The sequence below is a fragment of the Mesoplodon densirostris genome, chromosome 20 (assembly GCF_025265405.1).
Source record: "Mesoplodon densirostris isolate mMesDen1 chromosome 20, mMesDen1 primary haplotype, whole genome shotgun sequence".
Classification (NCBI taxonomy): Eukaryota; Metazoa; Chordata; class Mammalia; order Artiodactyla; family Ziphiidae; genus Mesoplodon; species Mesoplodon densirostris.
The window spans coordinates 30,509,572-30,523,810 of NC_082680.1; the positions used below are offsets into that span (position 1 = coordinate 30,509,572).

A 14,239-nucleotide genomic window follows, 5' to 3' on the forward strand; every position below is an offset into this window, starting at 1 on the left:
CCAGCAACTTTTTAATGCAAGGTAATTATAAACCTTCCTAGGGATAACATTATAATTTCCAGACTGAGTCTATTATTTCTATCATGATAATTGGAATTGTGTGTTGTAATTTACTTACTTAAGTTTCTTTTTTTCTTTTAGCATCTAGAGGTGCTCCATTTGCTTGTTTTGATGAAATAAATTCAAGAGGAGATAAATTTGGAAACTGTGGCCGAAACTATTGTAATTACCCGTATGTATTTAGAAAATTATAATTTTGTTTGGAATGTAGGTTGTATATTGCTCAGATTCTGGAACATATTATGTACAAGCTAAGATGCCATTTTATAACAAGTTTCCTCTTGTTTCATGATCTGAGCTGAACAGTATTACCTATTTCCTACAAACAACATGTGTTCAGTACCTGTAATGTTAGAATAATGACCATAAAAATCACCTGTGTTTATTGATGGGATGAGGTAGGCATTGTGTTAGGTCCTTTATATTCATTATATATTTATGCTATATATTATAAATATATATTTATATACATCAAATATTTGTAGTTAGAATTATTTATCCCATTGTACTAATGAAAAAAATCAAAGACCAATGATCATTTGCTCAAATTTCAGAAGCTAATATAGAACAGATCATGGCTGTCAGATTACAAAAATGATTAATTTTTCCCTTGCTACATTTCTGCACAAAACAAAAAGAGCCACATCATACATGAGTCAGTGTGCTCAAAAAAATTTACTTAGAGAAAAGTTTTGAAATATGGATTTAAGTTAGTAAAATACTTTAAAAATTTAGCTATATCAGCAATCTACATTATTTCTGTAAATAATAAGAAACTTTTCTTCTTCGTTATGCTTCTAGCAATATGTTATGTGGAAAATTAGTTTGTACCTGGCCTCACAAAGCTTTAGTAACACGCACAAATTTATCTGTGATTTATACACATGTAAGAGATGACGTGTGTACATCAACATATCTAAACACAGAGAAGACACCTAGAGATACACTGACCACAGTTGAGAAACCCGAAGACAGAGATCAAACATTTGTAGAAGATGGCACTATGTGTGGTCCTGAAATGGTAATTATAACTAAATATTTTAAGTGTTTTAAAAATTATTTTTTATGCTTATACTCATTTTGCCAATATACCAACCAATGCATTTAAAACGGCCTTATTGAGGTATCATTTGCCATAAAATTCACCCATGATAAGTGTACAATTCACTGCTTTTGATTAATTTATAGAGTTGCACAACCATCACCACATTCAGTTTTAGACCATGCTATCGCCCCCCAGATTTCCCTGTTGCCCATATTGAACACCTCACCCCTAAGCAACACCCCTATTATTAACATCTAACAACAGTATGGTACATTTGCTATAATCAATGAAGCAGTGTTGATACACTATTTTTAACTGAATTCCATGCTTCATTCAGATTTCCTTGGCTTTTACTTAGTGTCCTTTTGCAGGATTCCACTCAGAATACCACAGGACATTTATTAAATGTGTGTCCTTAAGCTCCTCTTGACAATTTCTCAAAATTTCCTTGTTTTTGATGGCCTTGACACTTTGGAGTAGAACTGGTTGATATTCTGTAGAATGTCCCTCAATTTGGATTTGTATAATGTTTTTCTTGTGATTAGATTGGTTTTATGTGTTCTTGGGAGGAAAATGCACAGGTAAAGTGCCCTTTCATCATATCAAGTATATGTGCATGTTGACGTTAACCTTGATTACCTGGCTGAGGTAATGTTTCCAGATTTCACACTGTAAAATTACTCTTTTCCCCCTCTTTCCATATTGCACTTTATTGAAAAAAATCACTATGTATATACCAGACTTAAAAAGTAGGAAGTTATGTTCTGTCTTATTGAGGGCTCAGGATATACATACATTTTTTATTGAGGTATAGTTGATTTATGATATTATAAAAGTTTCAGATATGTAACATAGTGATTCAACATTTTTATAGATTATACTCAAGTTATTATAAAATATTGGATATAGTCCCTTTGCTGTACAATATATACTTGCAGTTTATTTGTTTTATATATATTCTTAATCACCTGTGCCTCTCTTTCCCCTCCCCATTTCCCTATCCCCACTGGTAACCACTTGTTTGTTTTCTATACCTGTTTCTGTTTTGTTGTGTTCACTCATTTCATATTTTAGCTTCCATATATGTGGTAATATATAGTATTTGTCTTTCTTTCTGACTTATTTCATTAAGTGTAATACCCTCAAGGTCCATCCATGTTGTCACAAAAGGCAAAATTTCATTTGTATTTATGGCTGAGTAATACTCTATTGTATATATATACACCACATCTTCTTTATCCATTCATCTGTTGATGGACACTTAGGTTGCTTCCATATCTTAGCTATTATAAATAATGCTGCTATGAACATTGGGGTGCATATATCTTTTTGAATTAGTGTTTTCATTTTCTTTGGATGTATATTTAGGTATGGAATTGATGGATCACATGGTAATTCTATTTTCAGGTTTTTGAAAAACCGCCATACTGTTTTCCACAGTGGCCATAGCAAAATACATTGCCACCAACAGTGCACTATGGTTTCCTTTTCTCCACACCCTCTCCAGCATTTATTATTTGTAGACTTTTTTTGTTTGGTTTTTTTTTGCGCTATGCGGGCCTCTCACTGTTGTGGCCTCTCCCGTTGCGGAGCACAGGCTCCGGACGCGCAGGCTCAGTGGCCATGGCTCACGGGCCCAGCTGCTGCGCGGCGTGTGGGATCTTCCTGGACCAGGGCATGAACCCCTGTCCCCTGCATCGGCAGGCGGACTCTCAACCACTGCGCCACCAGGGAAGCCCCATTTGTAGACTTTTGATGATAAACATTTGACAGGTGTGAGGTGATAATCTCATTGTGGTTTTGATTTGCATTTCTCTGATTATTAACAATTTTTTACATTTATTTTTTAATTTTAATTTTATTGGAGTATAGTTGATTTACAATCTTGTGTTAATTTCAGCTGTACAGCAAATTGATTCAGTTATACATGTACATATACTCATTCTTTTCTTAGATTCTTTTCTTGTATAGGTTTTCCCAGAATATTGAGTAGAGTTCCCTGTGCTACACTGCAGATCCTTGCTGGTTTTCTATCTTATATATAGTAGTGTGTGTATATTCATCCCAAGCTCCTGACTTGTCCCTCCCCACCATGTTTCCCCTTTGGTAACCATAAGTTTGGTTTTGATACCTGTAAGTCTGTTTCTGTTTTTTTTTTTTTTTTTTTTTTTTTTTGTGGTATGCGGGCCTCTCACTGTTGTGGCCTCTCCCGTTGTGGAGCACAGGCTCCGGACGCGCAGGCTCAGCTGCCATGGCTCACAGGCCCAGCCACTCCGCGGCATGTGGATCCTCCCAGACTGGGGTACAAACCTGTGTCCCCTGCATCGGTAGGCGGACTCTCAACCACTGCGCCACCAGAGAAGCCCTGTTTCTGTTTTTAAATAAGAATTTGTTTCATTTAAAAAATTAGATTAGACATATGAGTGATATCATATGATAGTTATCTTTCTCTGTCTGACTTAGTTCACTTAATATGAAAATTCTCTAGGTCCATCCATGTTGCTGCAGATGGCATTATTTCATTCCTTTTTATGGCTGAGTAATAGTCCATTGTATATATGTACTACATCTTCTTTATCCATTTTTCTCTAGATGGACATTTAGGTTGCATCCAAATCTTGGCTATTGTAAATAGTGCTGCAGTGAACATTGGGGTACATGTATCCTTTCGGATTATGGTTTTCTCTGGATGTATGCCCAGGAATGGGATTGCTGGATCATATGGTAGTTCTACTTTTCGTTTTTTAAGTAACTTCCATACTGTTCTCCACAGTGGTTGTACCAATTTACATTCCCACCAACAGTGTAGGAGGGTTCCCTTTTCTCCACACCATCTCCAGAATTTATTGTTTGTAGACTTTTTGTTGATGGCCATTCTGACCGGTGTGAGGTGATACCTTTTGTAGTTTTGATTTGCATTTCTCTGATAATTAGTGATGTTGAGCATCTTTTCATGTGCTTTTTGTCCATCTCTCTGTTTTCTTTGGAGAAATGTCTATTTAGATCTTCTGCCCATTTTTTATTGGGTTGTTTGCTTTTTTGAAATAGAGCAGCATGAGCTGTTTGTATATTTTGGAGATTAATCCCTCGTTGGTAGCTTTGTTTGTAAATATTTTCTCCTATTCTGTGGGTTTTCTTTTCATTTTGTTTATGGTTTCCTTTGCAGTGCACAAGCATTTAAGTTTAATTAGGTCCCATTTGTTTATTTTTGTTTTTATTTCCATTACTCTAGGAGAGGGCTCAAAAATATTTTGCTCTGATTTATGTCAAAGAGTGTTCTGCCTATGTTCTCCTCTAAGAGTTTTATAGTATCTGGTCTTATATTTAGGACTTTAATCCATTTTGAGTTTTTTTGTGCGTATGATGTTAAAGAATGTTCTAATTTCATTATTTTACATGTAGCTGTCCAGTTTTACCAACACCACTTACTGAAAAGACTGTCTTTTTTCCATTGTATATTCTTGCCTCATTTGTCATAGATTAATTGACCACAGGTGTGTGGGTGTATTTCTAGACTAAAGGAGAGAGTAGAGAAAAATGTTCCAGACAAATGAGCAAAATAAAAACCCACAAGAACAACTAAATGAAGTGGAGATAGACAAACTACCTGAAAAAGAATTCAGAGTAATGATAGTAAAGATCATCCAATATCTCAGGAAAAGAATGGAGGGACAGACCAAGAAATTACAAGAGATGTTTAACAAAGAGCTGGAAGATTTAAAGAACAGATAGAGATGAAGAATGCAACAAGTGAAATGAAAACTGCACCAGAAGGAATCAATAGCAGAATAACTGAGGCAGAAAAACGAATAGGTGAGCTGGAAGACAGAATGGTAGAAACCACTGCCAGAAGACAGAATAAAGAAAAAAGAATGAAAAGAAATGAGGGCAGTCTAAGAGACCTCTGGCACAACATTAAATGCACCAACATTTGCAGTAAAGAGGTCCCAGGAGGAGAAGAGACAGAGAAAGGGCCTGAGAATATTTTTGAAGAGATTATAGCCAAATATTCTCTAACTTGAGGAAGGAAACAGTCACTCAAGTCCAGGAAATGCAGAGAATCCCATACAAGAGAAACCTAAGGATTAACACACTGAGACACATATTAATAAATAAAAATTAAAGACAAGAAAAAATATTAAAAGCCACAAGGGAAAATCAACAAATAACACACAAGGGAACCCTGATAAGGCTATCAGCTGATTTTTCAGCAGAAACTCTGCAGGCCAGTAGGGAATGGTTCTGCATATTTTAAATGATGAAAGGGAAAAACCTACAACCAAGAATATGCTACCCAACAAGGCTCTCCTTCAGATTTGATGGAAAAATCAGAAGTTTTCCAGACATACAAAAGCTAAGAGAATTCAGCACCACCAAACCAGCATTACAAAAAATCCTAAAGGAAATTCTCTAGGCAGAAAAGAAAAAGCCACAAGAAAAGAGAAAATTATGCATGGAGAAGCTCACCATTAAAGGCAAACAAAAAGTAAAGGTAGGAATTAATCCACACACAAATATGGTATCAAAACAAGCAATTGTGAGAAGAGGAGAGTACAAATACAGGATATTGGAAATGCATTTGAAACTAAGAGATCAACTATTTTAAACAGTCTGGTGTACATATAGACTGCTATATCGAAACCTCATGGGAACCACACAACAAAAATATACAATAGATACACAGACAAAAAAGAAAAAGCAATCTAAGCACATCACTAAAGATAGACATCAGATCACAACACGAGAACAAAAGACAAAGGGAGAAAAAAAACCCCCAAAATCCAAAACAGTTAAAAAATGGCAATAAAAACATACATAAATACATATCAATAATTACCTTAAATGTAAATGTATTAAATACTCCAACCAAAAGACCTAGAATGGCTTAATAGAGATAAAAACAAGACCTATATATATATATGCTGTTTACAAGAGACCCACTTCAGATCTAAGGACACATACAGACTCAAAGTGAGGGGATGGAAAAAGATAATCCATGGAAATGGAAATCAAAAGAAAGCTGGTGTAGCAATATTTATACCAGACCAAATAGATTTTAAAATACAGAATGTTACAAGAGGCAAAGCAGGGACGGTACATAATGATCAAGGGATAAATCCAATAAGAAGATATAACAATTGTAAATATATATGCACCCAACATAGGAGCACATCAAAATATAAGGCAAATGCTAACAGCCATAAAAGGAGAAATCGACAATAATACAATGATAGTGGGGGATTGTAACACCCCACTTTCATCAATGGACAGATCATCCAGACAGAAAACCAATAAAGACACAGGCCTTAAATGACACATAGACCAAAGGGACTTAATTGATATTTATAGAACATTCCATTTGAAAGCAACAGAATAAACATCCTTCTCAAGTGCACATGGAACATTCTCCAGGATAGACCATACCTTGGGTCATGAAGCAAACCTCAGTAAATTTAAGAAAATCGAAATCATATCAAGCATCTTTTCTGACCACAATGCTATGAGACAAGATATCAACTACAGGGAAAAAAGCTGTAAAAAATACAAACACATGGAGGCTAAACAATATGCTACTAAATAACCAAGAGATCACTGAAGAAATCAAAGAGGAAATCAAAAAATACCTAGAGACAAATTACAATGAAAACATGATGATCCAAAACCTATGGGATGCAGCAAAAGCAGTTCTAAGAGGGAAGTTTATAGCAATACAAACCTACCTCAAGAAACAAGAAAAATCTCAAATAAATCTAACCTTACACCTAAAGGAATTAGAGAGAGAAGAACAAACAAAACCCAAAGTTAGTAGAAGGAAAGAAATCATAAAGATCAGAGCAGAAATAAATGAAATAGAGTCAAAGAAAAAAATAGCTAAGATCAATGAAACTAAAAGTTGGTTCTTTGAGAAGTTAAACAAAATTGATAAACCTTTAGCCAGACTCATCAAGAAAAAAAAGCAGAGGACTCAAGTCAATAAAATTAAAATTGAAAAAGGACAAGTTACAACTGATGATTATGAATTTTCAGCATCTTTTTATGTGCCTGTTTGCCTTCTCTATGTCTTCCTGGGAAAAATGTCTATTCAGGTCTTCTGTTCATTTTTTAATTGAGTAGTTTGGGTTCTTGATATTGAGTTGTATGACCTGTTTATATATTTTGCATCTTAACCCCTTGTTGGTCATATCATTGTAAATATTTTCTCCCATTCAGTAGGTTTTCTTCATTTTTGTCAATGGTTTCCTTGCTGTGCAAAAGCTTTTGAGTTTAATTAGGTTCTGTTTGTTTATTTTTGCTTTTGTTTCCTTTGCCTTAGGTTACAGACCAAAAAAAAATTATCACTACAATTTATGACAGAGCATTCTTTTATGTTTTTTTCAGGAAGTTTTATGGTTTCCAGTCTTACATTTAGGTATTTAATCCATTTTCAGTGTATTTTTTGTCTATGGGGTGAGAAAATGTTCTAAATTAATTATTTTACATGTAGCTGTCCAGTTTTCCCAGCATCACTTATTGATGTCTTTTTACCATTGTCTATTCTTGCTTCCTTTATGATAGATTAATTCACCATAAGTGTGTTGGTTTACTTCTGGGCTCTATATGGGTCCATTAATTTGTGTGTCTTTTTTTTATGCCAGTAACATATAGTTTTGATTACTGTCGCTTTGTGATATAGTGTGAAATCAGGGAGAGTTATACATCCTGCTTTGTTCTTTTTCTCAAGATTGTTTTGGCTATTTGGGGTCTTTTGTGGTTCCATATACATTTTAGAATTATTTGTTCTATTTCAGTGAAAATATGTCATGGGTATCTTGATAGGGCTTGCATTAAATCTGTAGATTGCTTTAGGTAGTATGGACGTTTTAACAATATTCTTCCAATCTATGAACACGGTACATCTTTCCATCTGTTTGTATTGTCGTCAGTTACTTTCATCAGTGTCTTACAGTTTTCTAAGTACTGGTCTTTTACCTCCTTAGTTAGATTTATTCCTAGGTGTTGTATTATTTTGACACAACGGAAATTGGAATTTTGAAAAAAATGTCTCTGATAATGTATAGAAATGGAGCAGATTTCTGTATATTAGTTTTGTATCATGCATCTTTACTGAATTAGCTTTAGTAGTTTTTGTGGTATTTTTAGGATTTCCTATACATAATATCATGTAATCTGCAAACAGTGACAATTTTATTCCTTCCTTTTCAATTTGGATTTCTTTTATTTTTTTCTTGTCTGATTGTTCTGGCTAGGACTTACAATACTATGGTGAATAAAAGTAGTGAGAGGGGGCATTCTTGTCTTGTTCCTGATCTTAGAGGAAATGGTTTGAGCTTTTCACCATTGAGTATGATGTTAGCTATGGAATTAACATGTATGTCCCTTATTACATTGAGGTATATTCCTTCTATTCCCACTTTGTTGAGAGTTTGTATTATAAGTGGCATTGAATTTTGTCAATAGATTCTTCTGCATGTATTGAGATAATCCTATAATTTTTATTCTTAAATTTGTTAATATGTGTATCACATTGATTGAATTGTGGGTATTGAACCATTTTTGTATCTCTGGAATACATTCCCACTGCATCATGATGTATGATCCTTTTCATATATTGTTGGATTTGGTTTGCTAATATTTTGTTGAGGATTTTTACATCTATGTTTGTCAGTGATATTTCCTTGTAATTTTCTTTTTTGTGTGTGATATCTTGGTCTGCTTTTGGTATCAGGGTGATATGGCCTCTTAGAATGATTTTGGATACATTTCTTTCTCTGCAATTTTTTAGAATAATTTGAGAAAAATAGCTGCTAACTCTCTTCCAAATGTTTGGTAGAATTTTACTGTGAATCCATGTAGTCCTGGACTTCTGTTTGTTGGGAGTGTTTTAAAATTACTGATTCTGTTTCATACTGGTAATTGGTCTGTTCAGATTTTGTTTTTACCCCTTATTCAGTCTTGGGAAATTGTACATTTCTAGGACTTTGTCCATTTCATTGTCATATAATTTTTGGAATATCTTTTATGATCCTTTGTATTTCTGTTGTATTAGTTGTAACTTTTTTTCCATTTCTGGTATTATTGATTTGGGCCCTCTCTCTTCTTTTTCTTGATGGGTCTGGCTAAAGGTTTATTAATTTTGTTTCTTTTTCAAGGAACCAGCTCTTGTTTCATTGGTCTCTTCTATTGTGTGGGGGTTTTTTTTGTCCCTATTTTAGTTATTTTGGCTCTGATCTTTATGATTTCACTCCTTCTAATAACTTTGCAGTTTGTTTGTTCTTTTTCTAGTTCCTTTAAGTAACTAAAGGAGTTTAAGTTGTTAAGTAAGTTTGAGTTGTTTGAGATTTTTCTTGTCTCCTGAGGTATGCTTGTATCATTATAATCTTCCTTCTTAGAACTACCTTTGCTGCATCCCATGGATTTTCAATTATAGTGTTTTAATTTTCGTTGTCTCCAGGCATTTAAAATTTCTTCTTTGATTTCTTCAGTGATCCATTTTTGTTGTGTAGCATATTATTCAGGCTCCACGTTTTTTTTTTTCTCATAGTTAATTTCTAGTCTCAATCACCTTGTGGTCAGAAAAGATGCTTTATATGATTCCAACTAAATTTACCTGGACTTGTTTTGTGGCCTAGCATGTGATCTTTCCTGGAGAATGTTCCCTGTGCACTTGAAAAGAATGTGTATTCTACTGCTTTAGATGGAATGTTTTATATATATCTATGAAGTCTCTTTGTTTTAATGTGTTATTTAAGTTTTGACTTTAGACTCTGACCTTGGTAAGGTAAAATCACCAGAGTTGTCCAAGGTGGTTACCTAATTAAAAAGGATTATTGGTATCTAGTAAAAATTGCTTAACTCCCTGTTAATCAAAGTGACAGTGCAAGAGCTTACATAAAATAGGAAAAGGTAGTAAAATTATAGGGAACTTTAGCTCTTTCAAAAAAAGGGGGAAGTTTTAAAAAATAACCATTTACATAATACAAAGCACAGAAAATTATTCTGGTGAAATATTGAATCTCTGCCATCCAGGTAAATTTATAGAAAGTAAACAAAAACCTGGTACTACCACTGTTAAGAGCAAATTGAATACTTCACAGGCAATTTCCACGTATACAATTTTTAAAACCCAGATTCTAATTTTGCATCAATATAGTATGAGGCTTTACGGTATTCACAAGCATATTTTTTAAATTATCTTATGAATGACCCCACCAAAATTGAACAGTTGTTGCTAAATTTTTTTCAGACTCATTATTTTCTTGTGCATAGGTATTATCAACAAAACCAAGGTTACTTTGCACAAAATGTCTATAATTTTCCATATTCATTCAGGCCTTGACTTTCACTGTCCTCTTTCATATTCTGAAACAACCAGATATAGCATTAGGATAAAACAGTTTTGTCTTTTGAGAAGCAATTACACATCCTATTATCCTGATACATAATTGTCTTCTGCTGTTATTGCTACTGGCATGTCCTAATTGTAGTAATTATAATTTTTAACTCAATTAAGTTATATTTCAGAAAGATGTGAGAGGTAGATAATTTATTTCTGCCTCTCATACAGAAGCTAGTTAGCAGCCTAAAAACTCATACACACCTAATACAATCCCTTACAGTCACACTCATTTTCTTTTTAAAGTGACAAAAACGAACAAGTTAATTAATACAACCCAAAGTTATAGCCATTCTGTAATATATAAACTAAGCAAAATTGTATGTGTATACACATGTGTATATGCATATATACAAGCACTCACAAATATATACACATAGTGGGCAGACTTACTGACTTGGTCAAGAATTGGAAACAAAAACAAAGCAACAAAAAACCAAAATAAGAAGAAAAAAACATAGAGAAATGGAGAATCAGCCAAGTTAAATTTTTGATGCCACTTGTGAATCACCCTACTTTAGAGGCATTAAGTAAAAGAATGTTGAAATACACTTGTTAGGTTTGGAGTAAAATCTGCTAATGTCCTATAGTGTAATAAAACCATAATTTTGGGTTATGGTTTTAATCAGACAAAACTCATTTACATATTGGCCAGACAGAAACTATGTTAACATATAAGTTCACAAAATCTAGGCTCTTATCAGTACTGACTAGCAAGTTATACAAAGTACATTCCCTTAAATAATTAAATAATCTTTAGCTTTACCTTAGATGGGTCCTTTAATGAATGTTCAAAAATGGCATTGAGGGGCCTCCCTGGTGGCGCAAGTGGTTGAGAGTCCGCCTGCCGATGCAGGGGATACGGGTTCGTGCCCCGGTCTGGGAGGATCCCATATGCCGCGGAGCGGCTGGGCCCGTGAGCCATGGCCGCTGAGCCTGCGCGTCCGGAGCCTGTGCGTCCGGAGCCTGTGCTCCGCAACGGGGGAGGCCACAACAGTGAGAGGCCCGCATACCGCAAAAAAAAGAAAAAAAAAAAATGACATTGAAAAGAAATATGGTTCTCCAATTTTCTCTATTTTCAAGTGTGGACAGTTTTTGTTTTTTTTTTTTTAAGAAGATGTTGGGGGTAGGAGTTTATTAATTAATTTATTTATTTTGGCTGTGTTGGGTCTTCATTTCTGTGTGAGGGCTTTCTCCAGTTGTGGCAAGCGGGGGCCACTCTTCATTGCGGTGCGCGGGCCTCTCACTATCGTGGCCTCTCGTTGCGGAGCATGGGCTCCAGACTTGCAGGCTCAGTAGTTGTAGCTCACGGGCATAGCCGCTCCGCGACATGTGGGATCCTCCCAGACCAGGGCTCGAACCCGTGTCCCCTGCATTGGCAGGCAGATTCTCAACCACTGCACCACCAGGGAAGCCCCCAAGTGTGGACAGTTTTTAACAGGTATATTAGCAATATTCCAGCAATATTTGTTTTTAATGATCTCCACACCTCTTTTTAACAGCAACATTACTTTTAAATAATTTTTATACAGATCATTTTTTATGTTCTGCAATATGTAATCAAGTGCTTTTGCATGCACTATAGGGAGTAATTTTTTAGCTAACATTTGAAGATCGCATGTGAATACTAGTTTGGCACGAGTAAGGTATTATATGTTCAAGCATTTTTCCTCCTTTGGAATGTTTTTGTAACAACTTTCTTGAATTGTATTCATTGTTTCAATAGAACCTCCAAATTTACACTGATTTTAACTTCTTATAATCAACTCTGATTTTTTTCTGATTGGTAGATGAATGTTTTAATTAAATTGAATACTATTATTACAATATTCTGCTATAACACATATTATAGTTATCATTTATGTTATACATAAGAACAAGAGAACAGTGTTAACAATTAATAATATAGCATACTATAATTTTAGAATGTTTTTAGAATGTTCTAATATCCTATAAACAAACAATATATCTAACAACCATTTAATGTTCTAATTAATCCTAGAAATTATTAATTCCAAGAGCTACTCTGGAAAATTAAATAAGTGTACATTTCTTTTGAGAGAAAGTCTCAAGGTTTGCTTGCTAAATTCAAATTTATTTTTTATATAATGCTCTTTGATAATAGTGCAAGAAAATAATCCAAGTATCTGTCACATCTTGCTCATTTGGAAACATATAGATACAAATAAGACCTGAGATCTCTCTCCCCTTGAAATGTAAATGATATTGGCTCAAATCTCTGTTTCAGAATTCTGATCCTCTTCTTTCTGCATACCCTGTTATTATGATCCAAAGACACAACTCACCAAAGAGCAAAACTCTTTCATAAAGTATTGACTTTACTGAAAAATGTTGTATAATTGGGAAAGGTCACACAATTTAATGCCATAAATTAGGACAATGTAATTCACACATTAAACATTCCTTTTCTTAGAAGGCCTTTTAGCCATCTCACCCATGGGAGTCTCTCATTATCCTATTACCTCATATAACTACCTGTTATCCTTGCTTTCTCCTCATTTTTTCCCCCATATGAAATAGTAACCTACCTTCCTTTGCTCCTCATACCAATGATTTCAGTACCTCAGCCTCCCACTCGATACTTCTTAACCCTGACTGCACATGATAATCGCCTGGCCCCTGGCCCCAGAGATTTTAATATAATGGTCTCAGGAGGTACCCAGGCCTGGGTATTTTTAAAATGCTTCTCAGATAATTATTGAACTGAAGGGACTAATCAAATTATTTTTCCAGATATTTCTCTTTCTAAGAGGACTTCTGGTGCTAGATAGTAAGAAAATAAAAGTTTCAACTTCTTATATAAGACTATATCTTTACAATCTGAAAGCATATAGCTTATTTCACATTTATTTCAATGCAGTCACAATTATTACTTTATGTTTTGGATTTTTATGCCAATTCTTGGTAATACGAATTCTTGAATTTTCTTGAATTTTTTCTTATGTATTATCTATGCACACAATCTGATGGTTTGACTGAACTTGTTTTTTACTTCTTTTGCTTTGTTTCAGTATTGTCTGAGATTTAACTGTGTAGAACTTAAATACCATGTCAATTTTCAGAGTTGCAATTCTACCCGAGATTGTAATTCAAGTGGAGTAAGTAATTTCAGTTTTCATTTTAAGCAACATGCTTTGAACAATTCAATAAACAGTTTGGAGATTTAAGGAAATCATTTGAATAATGTTTTTGATCACTTTCATGCTGCTTGGTGTCATTTAACAGTTTGTAACTTATAGCTTCAATCTTATCTTCTTGAGAAATCTTGCCAAACTGTTTATTAGAGAAGATAAAGTAGAAACATTTAAGATGATTCTATATTTACCAAATCTATTTACCTTATAGATTTACCAAACATCTATAAGATGTTTGGTAAATATGTGGGCTGGATGTGCTATAAGCACTATGTGTTACCATCTAAGCAAAATGATCTTATTTTTACAGAGGGAAGGCAGGAAATGGTAAATAAAGGTCATTAGGATTTTCTTGCTGGTCTTGCTCATTAATTTAGTGTCTGGGCTGTTCTGTGAAGCTAGGAAGTAAATGATAATTAGAGGCATGTTACTGGTGATTGACAATATTTTGGTCTGGCTGTGGGGAGAGTTGAGAGAATTTATTTGGGAAAAGAATTTATTTGGCAAAAATTGATTTGGCAACAGAAGCCAGATATACTTTCTACAGTATGGGAAATGTCAAGAGAAAATTTGTTGAATTTGTCT

The 14,239-nt window shown here is 34.3% G+C and overlaps 1 protein-coding gene across 10 annotated transcripts in view; it reads left to right on the plus strand.

The window, feature by feature from the left end:
- Positions 1-14,239, plus strand: part of LOC132481245 (disintegrin and metalloproteinase domain-containing protein 5-like) — a 127,701-nt gene that overhangs the window by 91,186 nt on the left and 22,276 nt on the right. For 8 of the 10 annotated variants that reach the window (XM_060085964.1, XM_060085969.1, XM_060085968.1 and 5 more), the window contains 3 exons: positions 142-232; positions 862-1,081; positions 13,532-13,618. In XM_060085964.1, coding sequence (XP_059941947.1) covers positions 142-232; positions 862-1,081; positions 13,532-13,618 — 398 coding nt within the window. The remainder of the gene's footprint in view (positions 1-141; positions 233-861; positions 1,082-13,531; positions 13,619-14,239) is intronic. The other 2 variants (XM_060085966.1, XM_060085973.1) reach the window with 2 other exon arrangements.